The 21925-nt window shown below is 37.5% G+C and overlaps 1 protein-coding gene across 1 annotated transcript in view; it reads left to right on the top strand.

Moving 5' to 3' along the window:
• The window catches only part of CFAP54 (cilia and flagella associated protein 54), a 311984-nt gene extending 296677 nt beyond the window's left edge, over positions 1–15307 (top strand). The window contains exons 65-69 of the mRNA XM_063446144.1: positions 9638–9808; positions 10458–10564; positions 10982–11141; positions 14424–14498; positions 14792–15307. Coding sequence (XP_063302214.1) covers positions 9638–9808; positions 10458–10564; positions 10982–11141; positions 14424–14498; positions 14792–14911 — 633 coding nt within the window. The 3' untranslated portion in view covers positions 14912–15307. The remainder of the gene's footprint in view (positions 1–9637; positions 9809–10457; positions 10565–10981; positions 11142–14423; positions 14499–14791) is intronic.
• The last annotated feature ends 6618 nt before the right edge of the window (positions 15308–21925 follow it).

Below are 21925 nucleotides of genomic sequence, written 5' to 3'. Positions count from 1 at the left end.
GACGGGGTGCCAATGTGGGATGTCCAATCGGTAGGTTGGCTAAGTTCGTATCTGGGGGCAGTGTCTATGTCCTGGAGAGGGCCAGGCTGATGTTGGGCGCAATGTGGGGGGAAAGGGGGAAAAGTCATGCCCTCTAACGGGCGGTACCTGTGGGCCTAGTGGCCTCCTGGCGTCCCCCTCTAGTGCGTTGCGGCAGCGCCGGTCTCGGGTAGGGGTTTCTTGCGGTGGTATAGATGTCCAATGTGTCAGGCCATCTCATGTTGATGGCGGGCAGTTGGAGCTCCGTGCCCAGTGCTATATAGTCGCTGTATGTGCGAACCAGGAACGGACCTCTCGGCGTGTGGACGAGCAGTCCCGTGGGCATCTGCCATCTGTATCGGATCTGTTGGGCCACCAGTACCCTCGTGAGTGGTTTCAGAGCGCGTCGGTAGGTCAGGGTAGCTGGTGATAAATCTGGAAAGAGTTGCAGGTCTTGGTTCCGGTAGGTGAGCGATTGCCGGCCTCGTGCTTGTTGAAGGATAGTCTCCTTTAAGGCAAAATTTTGCTAGGCAGCATATGACGTCCCTGGGTGGGCTATCTGGCGTGCCCTTAGGACGGAGGGCTCTATGAGCTCTTACAAATTCTATGGGTGCCTGGTGGTCTCGGCCTAGTATCCCATTAAATATTTCCAGGAGAATTTCTTGTAGCTGCTGGGGGGAATCCTCAGTTTCAGGGAGGCTGCGCAGCCTTAGGTTATTGCGACGCCCCCTGTTGTCCAGGTCCTCAATATGTAGGGCCATGCCACGTACCTGTTCTGAGGAGGTCTCTGCAGCCTCTGCTAATGTATTCTGTGCTTCCCTCAGGCTGTCACAGGCTGCCTCCATGTGGCTCACGCGGTCTGACAGGCCCTGCATGTCAGCCCTCAGTGCCTGGATGTCTTGTCTAATGGTAGCTCCCAGGTCTGAGGTGGCTGAGCGGAGATCTTCTTTGGTGGGCAGTGCTCTCAGGAGGTCCAACCACGGGGGCCGTTCTGTGCCGCCCGTGAGCATGTCTGATGCCGGTGAGGACGGCGCGGACTCCTCCGATGCCATTAATCCGTCGGCGCCAGACGGCTGCGTCGTGAGGTTTGCGGGGGTCACCAGGAACTGGCGCAGGGACGAGGTGAGGTGTCCCTTTTTGGGCTCTGGGGTCTTCCCGGTCTGTGGGATTCTATTTGATCTCCCCATGTCGGCAGTGTAGCGGGTAGGTTGCGGTTCAGGAGTCGGGACCCGGGCGGCGGGAAAGTTTAAGCGGCCATGTTCTTCGGCTGCCAAGCCACGCCTCCCAATACTGAAATTTAGGTCTAAATGGTCCATCATATTTCTCCTTTTTATATGCTTTTTTTTTTTACTTTTTTTAGTAGACATTGACAAGATACGTATGAAGTCTGCATTCAGTTTGACAGGTCTTGAAAGTGTTTTCCAGCAGTATGAAATTAATGAATTGATTGATTTATTAAGGGGCTTTCTTTTGGGATTCCATACATGATTGACTTACTCTACTTGACTTCACACCAGAAACAATCATAAGCTTTATGGAAAAGATATGGAGAACTGGTTTCCTTAGTGTAGTACTGAGTCCCCCCGGCACCCCCAACCCCCAGAGACCTGCCCTGAAGTCCTGGCACCAGAGCAAACAAAACGCGATCACGGTAAAACGCTGCGATCCGCGCGAGACTAAAGCAGAGAATGTGATAAAACAAAGTGCCAGCAGAGACAAGTCTAATATAAAAACGTAAAAGCAACAGCAAATATCAGAGTAGAAAGACCAATCTAATCCCCACAATGTAAAAGGAATTTAGCAAATTATCAGGTTAGAAAGACAAAGCTAATACCAAATGTAAAGGCAACTTAGCAAATTATCAGGGTAGAAAAGCAAATCTAATACCAAAATGTAAAAGCAACATAGAAAATTATCAGGGTAGAAAAGCAAATCTAATACCAAAAAAGCAGGGGACATAAACATTCAAATATAATGATAAATGTAATATAAATTAAAAACTGTTTGGAACAAAATACTCTGACCTGCGCCTTGGCTGGTAAGCAGCAAAGAAAGAGGAAGTCATGTGTCTGTCATGGCTTTATATATGGATGTGATGCCTGTTACTGATTGGTTTAAAGGTTTTTCTGATTGACTTGTGCTGCTGGGGGCATAAAGTAAAGAAAGTTATGCAAAATATGAAGCATCCTGTCATGTGATAAAATTTGATGGCGCTATATAAATAACATAATAATAATAATAATAATAATAATAGGGAGCTATAGTGCTTGGAAAACAACTTTGTTTTCCCTTTAAGGCCAAAGCTGAACTGGAAGTATAGCTGAATTGGGATAACTTGTCTAGTATGACTATTTTTGCCTTGAATTTAAAATTCACTGTGGGTGCCCAACAATTCTCACTTTAGAGAACAACTCTGAATTGGAAGAAGCATAGCTGGTGTTTAGCCATTGTGATTAGTTTATATTTTTTTCAAGTCATATGTAGCGTTGTAGGTGAAGAGAAGTCACAATCCTACAAATGAAAGCACCCAAGGAACATTAGCCTTGTTTGGCAGCATATCTTTAAGCATTTGCCCTTTTGGGTGGAATCAGTCTGAGATGCAAATGGCTTGGTTCTCTCTGTAATGGCACAAGATGAGCTAAAAACCATCTTGAGAACTGAGCGGGGACCCACCGAAGGGCAGGCTAATTGAGCTGTTGTCCATTCTCAGCACTCTCTTGCGACTTGTTTTTTGCTCTCCTTAAGTTTAAAGGGTAATCCAGATGTGGACCCCTTGCTCACGGTGCCTAGAGAGATATCAGCTATGCCTCACTGATGATGCCTAACAAGGTTAAAATGATCGTCTGGGGTTGCTGTATCTCTCGTGCAGAGAGACCCGGCCTGTATTTTGGATCTGTTCTGCCCTTTTGGGTGAAATCAATCTGAGATGCAAATGGCCTGGTTCTCTCTGTATTGGCACAAGGTGAGCTAAAACCAGCTTGAGAACTGAGTGGGGACCCACCAATGGGCAGGCTCATTGAGCTGTTGTTTTTTAAATGATTTAATATTTTTTATATCATTTTTTAAATTATTCAATATTTAGTAAAAAATTTAATATTTGATATGTTTTTATATACTGATGCATTTTATATACATGATATATTTTTGATATTTTAATAGTTTGAAATAAATAAATAAAAGTGTATCCTCAAATATTAAAGTGTTTGAAAACCTTATCCAAAAATATTAAATCGGGGCAATAATTTGGCGTTTATTGTCAACAATATCGAAAGGCTCAGAACTTGTATTCTCAGCGGTTGCATTCACTGATTTGTTATAATAAAAGGCTGTGAGACAGTCTGTTGAGTTATATCATTAGAGCAAAGGTAGCAGAGAGTGTGTATATGCATGTTCAGCAGACCGTCCCGCTTTGTATGTATCTGACAGACCCAGGATGCATTCTGAAAAGCATGATGTCGTTCAGTGTATGCATTTATTTAGCTATTTGTTGCTTATGATAATCTGTGGATAGGGCTTTGTTTATTTTTTGCCCGTTTGCCTAATTAATGCCCCTTCCAATAGGCTTTTAGAGACGTTCCTTTATTGAAATGTGTGATATCTAAAGAACCATTCTGCACACATGTTTGAATTCCAGTTCTATCTGCCTCATAGCCAGCCAGTGATAGATTATCCAAGTTTGGGGGTTTATGCTTGTTTATAAAAGCATGAAATGTGATTTAATCAGCTCTGGAACACAGCGAACAAGGTAGCAGGTAATATATGTAGTCCAGTTTCTGTGGTAACAGTCATTGGTGATGGTTTTAGAGTTTTGTTATATAGCATGTTTAATATACCATGCTTAGATTTCTTCCTGAAATTGTTGCCTAGTTTGTAATCTAACAAGAAACAAACAACGATACCAAACATGATATATTAAAAAATGTTGCTAACGGTAACTTGAAGCTTGATCTCCCTTATTTTTGCCTTTGCACTCGTATGATGTTTATAATGATGTCTTAATATTTCCATATGTGCAATTAGGTCACATTCGTTTTAGAACCCAAGATTCCTAACTGTCCTGTCTGGACGTCCCAACTTTGTTCCGTGGTGTCCAGCTTCTGGCGAAAAACAAGGGAACTGTCTTTAGAAAGTATAGCACAAGCGGATTGTTAGACAGAGATTACCGTAACAGTGTAATATATCAATAGGTCTCTTATCATTCCCCAATTTCTCATTATTTTTTTACATATCTCAATGAAACTGTAATAGCTCCCTCCTCTAAGCAGTGATATAGATTCACATTTCCATTCTACAAGCTTTGTGATTCCCTAGTTTATGCTGTTATTAAAAAATAGATACTGTGTAGAATAAAATATAATAAGGTAAAAATACCCATAGCAACCAGACCTACCTAATGATTCAAGTAAATGTCATTTCTCTACTAATAAATCAGTGATTTTTTTTTTTGTAATTATTACTATGTTTACATAAATCTGGGAATTTATTTTCCTGGAGAAAATGTTGTTACCTTAGCAACTAGCTAGTAATTAAGCTTTTTTTCCCCCCTTGCCGTTTGTGCTCAGGAAACATCATTTTGTGTTTAAGGCAATTAAATGACATGTGAATGCTAACTTAAATATACACACTGTCTTCTGCTATGCGAGTTACGATATCCTAAATGCCAGCAATGACCTTACCATCTGCTTCCTTAAATGGCTGTGCCAGCTGAATCAGTTGGAAGCCTGTACATTTGGAACATTTTTTTATGCAGTACAGGAAGAAAATGTATTTAACCTTTTAATGCCAGGTGGGCAAGCAGCAAATTGGCATACGCATTTTCCAATTAGAGAAAAGGACAGAAGAATGCCACCGTGTTTTGGTAAAGGTTAGATCTCTTTGTTGTTTTTTTTTCTTTTTTTCAACATACTGAGAGTTCTGGCAAACTGAAAATGGGATTGCTCCTTTAGGCCAATACAGACAAGCTAGAAAAATAGCCAAGTTCGAAAATTGTTCCAAATCCATTATTTTGGCTGAAGATGCAATTTACGGCTTAGTGAATAAAACCAATGCATTTATCTGTTAGCAATGCTTTATAATAACTGACTTGGCTCAGACAATTGTTTTATGAATGGGATATTTGACAGTAGTTTAATTTTGAATGTTCACGGATATTAATAAATGTATACAGTGTGTATGTACATGTGTGTATATATATATATATATATAGTGTAGATTGGATTACACATATGCAAATGAGCTCAACAAAGAACCACATTTTTGCCTCATTATTCCATTTTAAACATGGATTCCTTTGAGTCTCTGTTTGCTGTATACAACAGCTTTGAAACACAACTTAGAGAAAGATGCAAAGCCAGTAAACCACTCATGGACAGCTGTTTCATTGTTAAATCAAATCATCAGCATGAGGTTGGTTACTGGCTTGCTATGGAGGCTTGGCGTTACTTGTAAAGTACATACCAAAAGAGTTGTGGTGGGGAAAAAAAGGTTCTTTGCTGAGCTTATTAGCATACACCTGCCCAGAATCCCTTGCAGTAGTGAGAGCACTGTTAAAGTGAGATTTCTGTGGGGAAAATACTTGTGGCTTGATTGGTGTGTGTATATGTGTTTAGCAATGTATTAACTATCCACTTACTTCAGGTGGAAGGGGTTTTCATCCACACTTTTTTCCCCACCACAACTCTTTTGGTATGTACTTTACAAGTAACGCCAAGCCTCCATTGCAAGCCAATAACCAACCTCATGCTGAACATTAACAACGAAACAACTGTCCATGAGTGGTTCACTGGCTTTGCGCTTCTTCCTTAATTGTGTTTCAAAGCTATTGTATACAGCAGACACATACTTCAAGGAAACCATGTATGAGCTGGAATTATGAGGCAAATATGTGGTTCTTTGTTGAGCTCATTTGCATACACCTACCGAGAATCCCTTGCTGTAGTGAGAGCACTGTTAAAGTGAGATTTCTTTTGGGATAGCAAGTCTAATGGCTTGACTGGTGTGTGTATTTGTGTTTAGCAATGTATTAACTATCTATATATATTATATATAAAAATAGACTTGTATACTACTAAAAGGTTCCATACTACTCAAACATAACCTTGTAGCATATCGATGCTGTCACAGCATGAAACACAACCACCTACAGCATCAACTATTGCGTATCTTGTTTATAACAGTATTCTTGCTAATCAATGTCAATGTAGATGGGTAAGTAGAAAATAAATCTGGAATTATGTTAATTATGGGCCTTCAATTTGTGCTCTCAATTTACTGGCAAAAGTATTTCCCAACTCTAACAACCAACAATGTGACTTTCTGTCCATTTTGTGCTTCCTTCTTAGACTCTAGCCCGTATTCTACATGCCCAGATCCATTAGAAAATTCAGAAGAGGAACATTTCATTGATTTAAATACCACTATTCCACATAAGTCAGAAACCGCCATTAATCATTTTTTTTATAATATTTGTATGAAGAAGTGGAATTTGGCAATCGAGTATCGTTAATAAAAGGACACTATAGTCACCAGAACAACTACAGCTTAATATAGTTGTTCTGGTGAGTGTAGCATGTCCCTGCAGACTTTTTTGCGGTAAACACTGTCTTTTCAGAGAAAATGCAGTGTTTACATTACAGCCTAGGGACACCTTCAGTGGCACTCCTCAGATGGCTACTAGAGGTGCTTCCTGAGGCAGTGCTGCACAGCGTGCCACACTGACATTTAGTATCTCCATCCTCTGCATGGAAACACTGAATTTTCCTCATAGATATGCAATGATTCAATGTATCTTTATGAGAAGATGCTGATTGGCCACGGTGTTGTTTGGCCGAAACCCAACCTTCCTCCTTGGCTGAGATCATCAAAATTGACAGTCTCAGCCAATCCAATGCTTTCCTGGTGAAAGCATTGTGATTGGGTGTGTTTACCACTTCTGACGATGTCAGCCAGAAGGCAGATCAGGGGCAGAACCAGTATCAGCATACTGGACTAACTGTAAGATTTTACTATATTTAGGGGGTAAGGGAAGGCCTGGGGGGTAAATAGCGTTTTAACACTATAGGGTCAAAAATACATGTTTGTGTTCGTGACCCTAAAGTGTCCCTTTAACCTTTTCTATGCCCCCAAACCAGCACAGGCATCCTGTGACATAATTCCTGTGTTAGTGAACACCTTGTAAAAAAAAAAATAACGCTCACTGTTGAATTCATAATAAACATTTTTTTTTTATCAGCATTTTGCAATTCATTCAGAAATGTCAGTCTTCATCCTAATACAAATTAAGCAGATTTCACATTTTCTGATGAATATCCTATCAAACTGTTGTATAGAGTTATTTGTTCGTGTTTTATGAAAATACTCTGTTTTGCTCAGATCATCAGCTGCAGCTCTCTGACAGGTGCAGGCGTAATCATACAATAACCTCTCTGTTGCACATAACTAACAAGCATAAAGTCTTTTGATTATTCTGTTTTGTCACGGAAACAAAAGCTTTTGTTGCTTTTAATAACCGCTATAGATTGGGTAATGATTTGAGCATGTCAGGTTGAATTCAGTCAACCTCCCCCCGTAATATAATACCTAAACATGTTTTATGAAAAGATTAAAGTGCCATTGTGCAAGGTTCTCTCCTTATGAATAGTTAGCATAAAGTCTCATTCCAAATTTATTGAAAATCTGTCAAACAAATAGGGTGATTTAAAATAATTAAGCTTTATGGATGCTATGGGAGATGTTTTTCATTGCGTTTTGAGTAATTGGTTTAATTTTAATCCTATTTCTAAACAGAATTACAGTGATTTCAGTAAGTTTTAATACTCTTAAATATTAATCATTAACTAAAGAAATACATTCATTATATGAAAAGAGGCAAGAATGCTTCTGACACTCTTGGAGATGTTGGGGTTTTTTTGTACTTGGTTGTGGGGGTCCCTATTGACTTCTGGGTAACATTTAAAGACTGGATTTGATTAAGAGATAAGCTTAGCTAGTATATCTAAACCTAGACCGACCTTGGACTGAGGTATTCCCAAGCCTATCCAAGACCCATTGACTACTGTCATTCAGTCACCTCACTTCTCCCCCACTTCTGTGACTAGGCATACCCTTTGTTTTCTCCATCATAGTTCTTTAGTTTCTCAATTTTTCCAATGCCTGTTTCTCATTCCTGACTTTCTTAATACCTAGCAGATACTACCAGTTTTTGGCTCATGTTTTGCTTTCCCTCATTGTGATTGAATCATGAAATCCCATAATGTAATGTCTCACAGAATGTTGGAGAGAGGGAGGTGAACCTATTTAAAAACACCTTACATCATATTCCTAGGATTAGAAAGGTTGAAACTTGCCCTGCATTTTCTAGAATCAATTCAGACAACCAGTGGATTATCCTTTGGCACATTAGCTCATGTTCTCCAGAGTTCTGACTGAGGTGCTGAAGGCCTTAGGGAAACACACCATAAAAGTTCTGAGGGTTATTGACTAAAGTCCAAATGGCCCTGTACACAGCAGGATGGTTTTGCACTATTCGATACAGGGCTATAGCTAAGCCTTACATTTGGTTCAGATTTTACTCTGACTGAATGCCACCAGACACTCTATGGGGGTAAATATGACAATAATGGAGGTTTTCAACCATCCTTATGCCCCCGTGTGGCAAGTGGGGGCATATCTAGTAAACATTGATAACTAGTAACTGGACAGTCATTGGGGCTTCACCCATTGTCATTTGGTCAGGGGACTTTACGTTAAAAAAAAAAGTGGAGTAAGGAAAGATTACTGTTTATCCCCTTGCCCCCATCCAATGTGCCCCCACCCATTGGGACTATTCTAATATAACCAGGGGGGACCTTATGTCCCCACCCCAGCACCCACCAATAGGCGGTGGATGGGTGGGCTCTAATTATAACATTCAAGGAGAGAAGACTTAGTTCCTCTCCTCGTCCCCACCCAAGGGCTGTGTTTAGTGAATGACCTGGTCTATATTTTTGCTACACATTACCAGAATGGCACAGGGTTACCTCTGACTGTTATATTATTTCCTAATGTTTTAGAGTGTACTATGCCCTTCTTTTAATATTGTGAAAACTACAATTTGGTTTCTGCATCATATAACCTGGATGCCACAAAATATACAATCCACGGGCTAGTCTGTTGAACAGTAAAACAAAATATTTTGTAGTCGTTGCTTTCTGATTGTGTTGTTCAAGCTGCGATGATAATAGTAGATCCACCAAATTCTGTTATTAACCATTATCATTATGTATGTAGATTTGTAGTGCTTCCAAGTGTCATTACTATTACTTATGCTTGTTTTGTTTTTACATGTTTCATTATTTATTTATTTTTTACTAATAATGGAGGAGTGTTAGTTGCTGCTCTTAATTTTCTTTGCTCTGCTTTATGTATATTATCGCTACTCTAAATATATACCATTCTTTTTATTTATATATTTATTTTGCTTTTTTCAATCATTCTGTCTACATTTTTATATGTGGTAAAAACATTGCTCATGTTACCTATTAATGGTATTACATATTGATCATCTTGTATTATAGAGACTCAAAAAACAAATTAGCAATTCAGCAAAAAATACTGACCATGTAAATCATCTGAATTGTAGACATCAAACAAAGAATCTCATCAGACACCACCGTCGCCAGGACAGGAACCCATCGACGGATCCAAAAACGAAGCTGCAGATGAAAAAATGGCAATTGCATCTTTAGGCACAGAACTCTGTATACAGTGGTATTTTCCAACCTTAGAAAGATTAGACCACAGAAGATCGATGGTAATATTCTATTTTTGGTTTCAGTTTGGTTTATATGAGTTCTTTTCATGTAGGGATATTATCCATTGCATTTTTGTGAGAAAGTCATTCATTTAGTTACATTAACCTGTGCCTCACAGTCACACCACTCAGTTAGAAACTGGTTGTGTGCTCAGATTTAGCAGCTGTATGGAGACAGAACATTTCTCCCCTACAACAGAAAGGTAGACAGACAACATAAAGGAGAAAATGAAAGCCAAGTTGAACATCAGCCTGGTTACAAGATCGTGGTGAAAAGTGATTAAGTGAGATAATGTAACGGCCAGTGGACCTACTACAATGGTAGATGGTCAGAATGCAGGGAATAGCATCTATTGTAAACTGGTTCGTGTAAAGGTAGTTTATGGCAACAAGCACATTGCTATTGCTGATTATATATATATATATATATATACAGTATATATATATATATAATCATGAATATCCCTCTACTACTTGAATTCATAAAGTTCATCTTCAACGACTCATAGCTACTACAGTTGTAGGTTCCTTTTAAACTCAATTTATAACATTAGATATATAGATTTTTTTGATATAAAGGTGAATTTTTAGATCTTCGTATTGAAAAATGCTACACGTCACATTTGTTTCTTTTTGTATCTTTTTCCAGGTGTTGCTATTGTATGCGTACAATAAGCATAGTGTAAGCATTAACGATCCGAAAATGTGTGACCCCTCTAACCTGCTCTGTGGCCATATTTGGATCCCTTTGTCACGGTATGTTCCTTCTGACTGTGTGTAATCACCTACATCATATAAAAGCCAAACACTGTGCAACATAATGTAATGTGTCTGTGTGTTTTACAATAAAATGGCATAGTGGGATGGCATGGGTGTTGTGACAGATGAGGATAGAGGTACAATTTTCAGGTCAGAATATCTTTAATCTATGTATTTTCTGGAACAATGTATAGCTTGTATGGTGGATTACAGAATGGCTTATAATTGTGAATAATAGTATTGGCTTCTTATGACTAAGTCAGTTTGTTTCCGGGTTACATTCTAATATATATATATTTATACACAAGGTAGTAATATAGAGGCATAATAATTCTAGCTATTTTGGGAGTGTATCGTTCTTTATCATATTTGGTCTTACTGTCTGTATCTCTTTAATATGTGTCTTTATCCTAGAGCTCTTTCGTTACACGAGAAGCTGTCTGATTTGAAACAGCAGGCTGAACTGTCTCTGAATCCTGTGGTGGATCCACACTTTGAGAAGCAGAAGCATTCATCTCAAACTGCAAAAAGTAAAAAAGATCTTGAAATAACTCAAGTTCCAATAGAACTGCAGGTATTACACATGTGAAATATATTTTGTTTTCATGCCATAACACCATCCCTAATCTATTCTTGTGTTGGGTGAGACTAGGTGCTAGAACGAGCTTCTCTTAACTACACTTGTCTGATTTGACGTATTTGGGACAAGAGCAGCATTATTTTTTTGTATTTTGACATTCGGTTCCACTGATAGATACAAATTCCGTCTAAAAATAACATGCAGTCTGATCTAAAGAATGCATCCTTCTGAGCTGTTGAGAAGATATTTACATATTTCTATGTCATGTTATATGAGTGGCTGGTATTTTTTCATTTCTTTTTGTTCTTTTTTATATATAGGATTTAGGATATGTTGTATTGCAGTTTCTGCTAAATCCTTTTTGTTCTTTTTTATATATAGGATTTAGGATATGTTGTATTGCAGTTTCTAGGTCTTGTTTTCTCTGCTGGGTTTCGTTTTGCTTTTTTTCCTGATTGTGATAGGGATTGTTGGAGGGATAGAGAACTCGCATTGAGTAATTTGTAGCTTTTAGATTTTATCTTAATAAAAAGCAACTTTTTTCATGTCAAATATCTATATAAATGTATCAATTAGAAGCCAATCAACTGTAGTATAAATGCCAATCCTGATACCAGGGAATAGTTGTAGACGATTTAAAAGGTAGCTGGCTTCTACTCTGGCAAATACATTACAACATAGGATCAATGGCAACCGGATATTGTAAGGCAGGGGTTCTTAAATATTTTTGCATTGTTGTCTGGGTCTCCAATTGTATACATTGCAATAGCATACTAACCCATTCCTCAGTTGGAATATTACCACAGTGGCTCATTCATCAAGTGTAATCTAATTAATAGTAGCATACTTGAAGTATTTAAAAAAAACCATGGTCAATAGTCTATTCTCAGTATTAATTATTTACACTGGGAAAAGTAGAACAGCTATAGTAACTATATAAAACAGACAGTTTCCTGGGCCCTCATTAATGTGGTGTTCCTGTGCCTATCAGTGGTGATCCACGCTAATAAACATAAGGTCCCAATCCAAAGTTAAGAATCACTGATCTAAGTTGTGACTTTTAAATGAAAGAAATATTAAGGAGCAGAATATAGAGGTTATATTTATAGAATCTATTATAATGATGACATGGCACATAACATAAAATATTGGAATCTGGTAAAATGTTCTCCTAAAAAACAAGAATATTCACAATGTGCAGAACGATGTGTCTGATCTCCGCCATTATCAGTAGTTCTTATGTTACACTTAAATCTAAATGTGCATCTTAAAGATGGCCAATACATGTTATGATTGTCTTCTTGACATTGAAAGCCTCTTTAATCAAATGGCTGGTTATCTCAAGTAACTGCTGATTTCTCACACTCTACCTGCTCCTTGTAATGTGCGAGTTAAGCAGCAATTTTTGTTTCAATCAACCTCCTACACATGATGTTTTCTTTTCTTGTCTGAACACTCCAAGTGGCAGAGTCTTCAAGACCATTTTAGAGGACAACCATTTGTAATTCCAAAGAGAAAATAATGGACTATTGCAGTATTTTCCAATACCTTTTTAAAAGTACTTACAGAATTTTGGAGGAGCAGGCATTCAGAAGATAATCCCCTTTCAGAAAACTTGTGGTTCCCAGATTTTGTTAGTATAATAAAACAAGCTTGATAGTACTCAACTAATACTAATACTGCAATACTCTGTTATTTTTATTTGGAATTGCAAATCATCCTCTGATAAGGTCTTCATGACTATAATTTTCGGCATCTACATCACTGGACTAACACAGCTACCCATACAACTTTTGGAATTCTAAGTAAATACATCAATCAATCAGTTGGAGACCTGTACTGCTGTTCAGCAATAAACACTGAACGTAAAATGCCTTTTGACTTGTTTTGAGCATACTCCCAGGTGTCTAGTCCATATGCAAGATGTACATTACATAGTTACATAGTTACATAGCTGAAAAGAGACTTGCGTCCATCAAGTTCAGCCTTCCTCACATTTGTTTTTTTGCTGTTGATCCAAAAGAAGGCAAAAAAAAAAAAACAGTTTGAAGCACAATTTAGCAACAAGCTAGGAAAAAAAATCCTTCTTGACCCCAGAATGGCAGTCAGATTTATCCTTGGATCAAGCAGTTGTTGTAGGCATTGCTGGCATTTCGGATCTGGACTGCCCATATGGGTGGGACCAGTCTGATATGTTTCATAGATGTTCTCTCTGTAATGGCACAAGATGAGCAAAAACCAGATTGAGAACTGAGCGGGGACCCACCGAAGGGCAGGCTATTTCAGCTGCTGCCCGTTCTCAGTATTCTCTTGCGACCCATTTTTTTTTTGCTCTCCACTTGTTGTAGGCATTAACCTAAAGGGTATGGAAAACGCAGTACACAAAGTACAAATATTATAGTTGACATATTCAAACAATTATATTAAAAGAACTATATATGAAAATATTAATTGTAGAAACACGCGAACAGAAGTAGATTTTTCTAATTTCTTTTGTAATGAAGGAACTAGAGTGGTTATGGAAAGTAAAACCAAGAATACACTTCCTTTATATAATTTATATATGACATTATCGATCCATATAAGATAAACAGCGCACAAGAAGAAAGGAAGGATGGACAATTTATTTCACAAAGTACAAATAGCTTTGTTCATTGTTATTATTAATGGAGTTTGTTAAGGTACGGTTTTCAGAATTGTACAGTGAATCGCTTCATTCATAGTTTTTATGAGTGAAACAGCTTGCGGCTGGGTCTGTCACAGGCTGTACAGCTTTCATTTTATAGATGTACATCACAGGTAATGTATGCACCTTTAATGGAGACTCCATTCTTGATCTGAACACAATATATAAATTATGCATGAAAACCTCCTAAAATGTAATAAACACGTTACATGGTCTGTAATCATGTAAGCAGCAAAAACAGAGAATGAGTTCTCATTTTCTCTATTTCTGTTGCAATGCATTTTCTTAAGCTATTCCTAAAGTAATAGGCTAATCCAGACATGGACCCAATGCTCACTGTGCCTAGAGGGGTATCAGCTACACCTTGCTGATCAGACCCCAAGAAAGGCCAAAACGATCATCCAGGATTGCTGTCTCTCTCACGCAGTGGCAACTTGCTAGCTTTTCGGATCTTGACTGCCCTTGTGGTTGGAATCCGTCTGATATACAAATGGTATAGGTTCTCTCTGTAATGACACAAGTCAATGGTAATCTACCCGTATGCCGTTTTCACATATAATTGTTTTAGTATATATATTTTATTTTTTTAGGAATTGACCAAGCAGTGCTGCTCGGAGGTCCAAATGCTGCTGTCCTCTTCTCAGGATTCCAAACCATGCGTTCAGGTGAGAGACTTAACAAATAGATATATATTCTGTTTTACAATGTGGAATATGCATCAGTAGTGTTAATACAGTGCTTTAAGAAGAGGTAATTCATGTACGATCATCCTAAATTCAGAGCATTCATAACATTTTTAGTAAATTATCATTGTCTGAATTCCTCTCTCACTACTTGCTGGGTAATGCAGCAATTTTTTTGCTTCCTGATATTAATCTTAAGTGCGAAAATAGATGTGATGCTTGCCGGTGACAAGAAAAATGATTCTCTCACAGCTATAATTTCTTTCTTTTCACAGGCTCCATTTGACATCACTTTGCCATCATTAATCAGGCTCAAGAAAATTTTTGACCTGACTCACGGCTGTATGTTAATGAAGGGGAGCCTCTTAAACTGGATAGTTTCACTGTTTACCTAAGATGTAATAAAAAAAATAATATGCGTAATCCATTTATATCTAATTGCCAAGTTCCTATTGCACCGAATAATTTTCATATGAAAATCAATATATTTTAAAATAAGCGTGCTTTAAATTGTTGCTTACTGTCGGTTTCAGTTGTAACTTTTTCTGCAAGTTTCAAGTATATTTTATCATTGTTGCCTATAGGGCAAATGCTTCACAAAATCAATCTCTTTGTTTCCCTATGGTTTCCGAGACAAGCCAGATAAAATGCTATAAACAACTGTATAAAATGAGAGTCTGAAAACATGAGCCGAGCTTGATGGTGGTTTTAAGTACGTATGGGACTGAATTTAAGGCCTTTTAAATACAAGACCTATGAATAAAAGGTTTCAGACTCCTAAATGCATTACAAAAGTGTTTTTTTTGTACTTTCTGGCTATTCGTTACATTTGTATTTTTAATATTGTTGGAATAAATCATAATTTTTTGCAGTAAAACTGGCTTTTGCAAAGATAACATATGATCGCTCTGAGCTCCCAGTACTCGAGTGTTGATTTCCTTTTATATAAAACTATTTTATTTACATGATATATACAGGTATGTGCTCAATAATGTGATTTGGCTAAAAGGAATTTGAAGGTAGTAGGAGTTTTTGAAATATGGCTCCTGATTGGAGTATTAACATTCTAAAAATGATCTAACAGTGTAACTATAGCTGGTGCCATGTCTAATAGCAATCAGAGCTGTCTTTACAGCATGAAATTGGGATGTCTTTTGGCACCACTGCAGCTACACACCTTATGGCAGTGGTGTTTACGAATTTCATTTCCCATGATGCTCTGCCAGCATTGAGGAAACAAAAGCAAAGGCCAGATGTCTCATTGTACATGGCTATTTTGTTGGCTACCTTGTAACCACAGACTCATGTCAACACTTTATGTGTAATAAGAATATTTCATATGCCTATCTATAATATTTAGATTTTGGTTATTTTATTACTTTGTAGCACAAAGTCATCAAATAGGTAATACAAAACAATTGTGGGGCTCAAGTAATGCCAGAACATGTCCTTTATAAACGTAAATGAGAGAGTTCTTGAAGTGAAATACTATGCAATTGCAATCCACTTTGAATTAAGTGTGGCTTGTAATATTATATAAGCCATATAAGCCATTATGGATTAGGGCAGTGGTAGGTAACCTTCGGCACTACAGATGCTGTGAATTACATCTCCCCTGAAGCTTTACCAGCATTATGACTATAAGAGCATTATAGGAGATATGGTCCACAATATCTGGTGTTATGAAAGTTGCCTACCCATGGATTAGTATATATTCTATTCTGATGGAATGGAGTGTGTGTTATATTATCTGTGGGTTTTCCATATTCCACTCAGATTGTGACTAGGTCACATTTGGCAGATATAGAATGGTACTTCTAGCCTGTACAGAAGAAGAAAGGTGTTATTTAAGTATGCTTTCCTCAGGATATATTAAGACTATTATGCGAGTGGTAAATTTGAGCTAGATTAGAGGGAGAGTATAAATATATTTCAAGCACACAATTCCTGCACTAGATGGAATGCAGCTGATGTAGGTTTGGGTGACATGATGGAGTAAAATCACAGGTTACAATGCCATACACAGTGCTTTTGAACACACTGCGATACACATCATACAATCCCATTCTAGTGTTCTGAGCACTATACATCATTTTAACAAATGTTTCTGAGCAAGGTTATGATGGTGCCATATATTGTCACTTCTTTCGGTCAAATGTGTCATTCAGAATTCAGTGATTTAGAAAAATAGGAGAAATGAAAGAAAAAATACCAACTTTTTACAACAACAAAATAAATGGATGTAGGGAACCGTGACAGAGTAAGGAACTCTCACTCTGTCTCTCCTTAGCAAAAAACATAATATTAGAGGTACAGTGGCGAATGAGTTAATGGCACTCCGTATACGTGAAATACAAAAATATATCTAAAAGAGCAGTGATGGCTAATCTTGATACACCAAATGTTTGTCATGCTCTAAGCTAGTTCCCGTGATGCACCTGGCTATTTAATGATTAATCTTTTCTTATATCGATTGCCTATCATCTAAAAATATATATAAAAAATAGGTGTTGTTAGGAATGGGGGGATGTGTGGAAGGCTATTTGAGATAAATTGACAAAAATTACTCAATATACCTATTCTGAAGTTGGACATTACAGATTGTATCTGATAATATAAGTATGTTACAGTATGGTTGGCTTAAAGGGGCAGACTGGAAGTGTCCCTTATTTATTTTATTGCATAATATTGACAAATCATTAAAATATGCAACCAAACATACTTGCCTTTAAAGTTCATGAATCTGCGGCATTTGTATAGGCAAATTGCAGTAACCACCGTTCCAGACCAACAAGTCAAGGAGCCTTTCATTTTGGTCCATGTGGTCTGATCTTATCTGATAAACCTCTGCTCAGCAGAGATTAATCGGATATGTAGTTTAGCCCTCAGGCAGCATACCTACTGTGGCTAGAGAGAAACTTGAATGTGTGAAATGGATGGATTTGGACAGCAAAGGAGTAAGTTCTTACTTGGTGTTAGAAAGAGAATAGGCAATAACAGGGACACCCTTGCATCCTAACTATATGCACTAAGCATAAATTGTTATGGCCATAAGAGTGTTCCTTTAACAATCAACAAACCACTGACAATTACCACATATCTGTAAATATGTTATGCTCACAACTTACTTAGAATTAAAAACAATTCCCCTGGTACATATCTTCATATCTGGTGGAAATTTCCCTTCATGATCCACTACACTATATCGCAGACAAAATGTCGGAAAGGTCATACCCCAATGAAAAAGCAGAGGAAGCTGCAGCACCCTGAACTAAGTGTGTGGCAAATAAATTCTCAGAGACCGCCAAGGATAGAAGCCAACGGATCCAGCAAGCCCACTGTAGTGGAGGAGACAGAATTGTGAGGTTGCAACAGATTGAGAGAGGGCACTAGCAAGAAGGTCAAAGAGAGGTTGTAGCCACCACTTAGTCGTGAACACAGTGAGTAATGCATAACCTGCGTCATTCTGAAAAATATGGATAATCGACCGACTTAAAATGAGTCTTGGTTTGACAATGGAAAAAGACAAGAACCAAAAATGATACAGAGACCCTCATCCAAGAGCAGGGTGAGAATCACTGTATTGCCTGGATATATCTGTAGTCACATAGAGTATAATGGTAGGACTCGGAGTACTGCAGTAGGAAAAATAATCTTGACTAAGGTAAAATACAGAAAAATGCAAATAACTAACCACCTCGTAAGGTAAGTTCCTATGCCTATATATATGCAACAGCTCAGAAGGGGTTAACATGAGGAATAGGTAAATAAAATGAGCTTTAATAAATTGGCTCACAAATGCTTAAATATGCTGGATCCCTAATGAGATAGTCTGTTGCATACAAAACCACAAAAAATCCCAGAGAAAGATAAAGCCTATATGGTAGGTAGAATACTCATTGCCTCATCAAAGCAAGAGGGAAGAAGGAGTAATATATAAAAATAATTATTAACATTATGATCCCTAGATAGAGACAGGATAGTAGTACCTTACCATAATCACAACGATATATACCAATGAAAATATAAATGGATGTGTAAATTCATGTCACTCCAATATATGTATATATAAGTGCCAATATCTTTAAAGTTAGTCTGGGAGACAGGCACTAGTGTTGTGCCTAATCATTAAATTCATGAAGCACCAATATCCAAAAAGTAATAATCAATTACCTAATAAGGTTTATAACGATATTGGCGGGCACACAACCCAGTTCGGGATGAGTATCTTGGGCTATAGGAAAAAGAAACCACACAGAGACCAAGTTGCAGATAAGAATTCACATCACACTTTATTGTCCACAAGGGGACCCAATACAGAGAAAGCTTAACTCTCATTAAATTGTTGCATGTATTCACTTCAAAACAGCTTATTATCTAGATATATCAGCTTAAGTATACATCACCATTAGAGGGACTTGGTTGTGTCCTCACTGCACACGACTGGGGGAACTCAGGCAGTCAGGCTTGGAGGGACCCTTTCTATGAACAGCAGAGACCAGCAACACGCGTCCGCATTGCAGGTGGGTATTTCTCCAAGTGAGTGCCAAGTTTCTCCGTCTTTTATACCTTTTACCAAGTTTGTAACTTTTCCAAGATTTCTTATCAGTGCAGCCCAGCATGTATCTTGTCATGCGCATTAAGTAATCAGTATGGTTGATCAGGCCAGTCATGACCACCCAAGGCCCATGCCAAACACATGCGGTATCTTATTCTATCTATGTCCCTGCTCTTATCTTTCTACACATTGTTGGCACCAGATCCCTCTTTTCAGCACGTGGGCCTTTTTGGATATTGGCCAGACATGCTATGGAATATTTTATGCAATGTTATCTTAGTTGAATTTCTTAGTGCGACACAGTTTAAGTATTTTATGCAATGTCATCTTAGTTGAATTTCTTAGTGCGACACAGTTTAAGACAAGTGCCATCTTAACTATCTGTAATAGATTAATTTCCTCAATAGTGATCAATCACTCATGCTTAATTAATTAAAATGGAATTTTATCACAACTAGCCAGGTATGAAGTATGGAGGAGGAAAGTATAGGAAAGTCTAATGCCAGGTAAAAATAAGCTGTCAATGGTTAAATTACAAAGCCTATCTTCCTTTTAAACTAGCTAGACAGGCATAGAAGCAGAGAATAATAAAGAAAATTACATATTAATAAATCAAAATGTGCTTTAAAAATAAGTGCTGTGCCCATAACCCACAGAGGAAAAAAAACGCCGGGGCTGTGGGTTATGGGCACTGGGCACAGCACTTATTTTTTAAGCACATTTTGATTTATTAATATGTAATTTTCTTTATTATTCTCTGCCTGTACTTTCTGCCAAACAATACGCTTTTTATGCTCGAATCTTCATCTTCTGCCCTTAGACACAAGTTCCAATTAAAAAAAAAAAAAAATGAACAAAACAAATTTAGGGCTTTAACTTTTTTTTGTAGCCCACACAAAACTTTGAGACTGTCCAACAAGTTAATTTGCTACCTTTTTTAATGTGTAAAAGAAAATTCAGGCACCAACGGTCCAAGGCTGACCGTACATCATAGAAAACAAACGAAGGACTCGAGAGCAGGAAATGTAAACTGTATTGCAGGTTTTATAGAAGAACTGCACTAACAAAGCCACTTGCAGAGTTTGAGTGCTTTAGATTTAGAGTATTATGTTTACTTATTGACTATAAGTAAAAAAAAATTTTTGGTGAGGACTGTGAACTGGATCGCGATGTTTCTTGATAAAGCTTTACTATACATTTTAGATGAAAACAGAGTATTACATAAAAAACTGGTTAACACAAATTATGGGTGATTGCCAATATTTCATTTGATGGTGTTATTTCCATCAAAGTAACGATTTTGCCTTATTTTAGTGAAAAAAGGAGATAAAAATGGCTTCTTCAAGTCAATGGTTGGATCGATGAAGCCTTTTGTTCATTTGCATGAGGGCTTCATTCATTATTTAATTGAATGGAGCTCTGCAGACAGCTCTGTTGAATGTGTACAGTTTTGCATCTATTTTATAAACTGGGAAATGTACAGTTTATCAAATATGCTATGGGGAACATTCCCAGTTAGATGAGGGCGTCTTTACAGAAGAAGTAAATCACAGGAATTCGCTGCAAGCCATGAAAGAACCTGCAGGAAGTTGACATAACACGATATAGTTCGAATTCTATGCAGAATCAATCGCTGCAGTTCAGTTTGTGATTAGTTATTTATTAACACTGTTCACAAACTAAGCAGATTTCACAGAGCAGGTCCATTGACGCACTTTTACCGGAATAAACGGGACATTTGACACGCTACTTTTAATACTTAGAAACCCTCTCAGTTACTTGCTATAGATTTTAATAACCTTGTCTATGCTTTTGCATAAAAAAAAAAAAAACTTGCATTTTTATTTTCTTTCGAATGTTTCCGTCACATCCCTATTACTATCTGCAATGGGTTTTAAATGTCTGCAGTCTGCGATTAAAGGGTTAAACGTGATGTAGTTTTCTATCAAATTTGTTCATTATCAGATGTTTTGGATGCAACGGAGTGTATCCATATTGACATCTCTGCTTAGAGACAGAAAACATTTCCATTTGCTCACTGTCCAAGCTATCTGTGATTCCAATCAGCCCATTTCTAACATAGACGGTAACGTGTTTAGGGTCAGATCACAATTCATTTATTTTTAGCTATTGCGCTAAACATGAACATTTGACAGCACAAATAGCATCCATTCGAAATGTTATATATGATTATAACATTATGCACAATATCTGATCACTTACACAGTTTTTTAATTGGTCAATAACGTTAGTAATAAATAGTAATTATTTGAAAAAATTAAGGAAACTTTAAAAAGGTTTTTTTCAACATAATTTTTCCAAATAATATAAAATGTGCAATGAAACATCATGTAGCAGTAACACTGGGGATTGTGGAAGGCAGACAATGGAAAGCAGCTCATGTCAAAATGTTGGTTATTTCAGGCTAAATTATGTTTGCCTGAATTTGTGCAATGACCTGGTCAATTCCAGTTTATTCTCCGTTGAATAAACCCATAGTTATTATCCTATTTACAATACCTGTACATTATAAAGGATTACAATCCACTGCGTGAGTCTATATGCACACTAAAGAAATCTGTGCAGATCGTGAATATCCAGCATCTCTCCCTATTAGTTACTTCAAAATAGCATCTGTAGTGGAACATTAATCCTGAATCATGTTCTCTTTTTGCATGTTTTAAAGGTTAAAATGACAAACATTCTTAAAGGGAAACTGCTACTTCTCCTGTTTTTTTTTTTTTTTTTTTAATACTGCTTATTTATCATTATTTTTAACAAATATATTCTGGTGTGGTGTGAAAAATACAAGTACAGGTAGTTCCCGACTTTATGAACCAATTGGTTACAA

The sequence above is a fragment of the Pelobates fuscus genome, chromosome 3 (assembly GCF_036172605.1).
Source record: "Pelobates fuscus isolate aPelFus1 chromosome 3, aPelFus1.pri, whole genome shotgun sequence".
NCBI classification, from domain to species: Eukaryota; Metazoa; Chordata; class Amphibia; order Anura; family Pelobatidae; genus Pelobates; species Pelobates fuscus.
The sequence above is the reverse complement of the archived record's forward strand: the minus strand, read 5'-3'. Positions and strand labels throughout refer to the sequence as shown.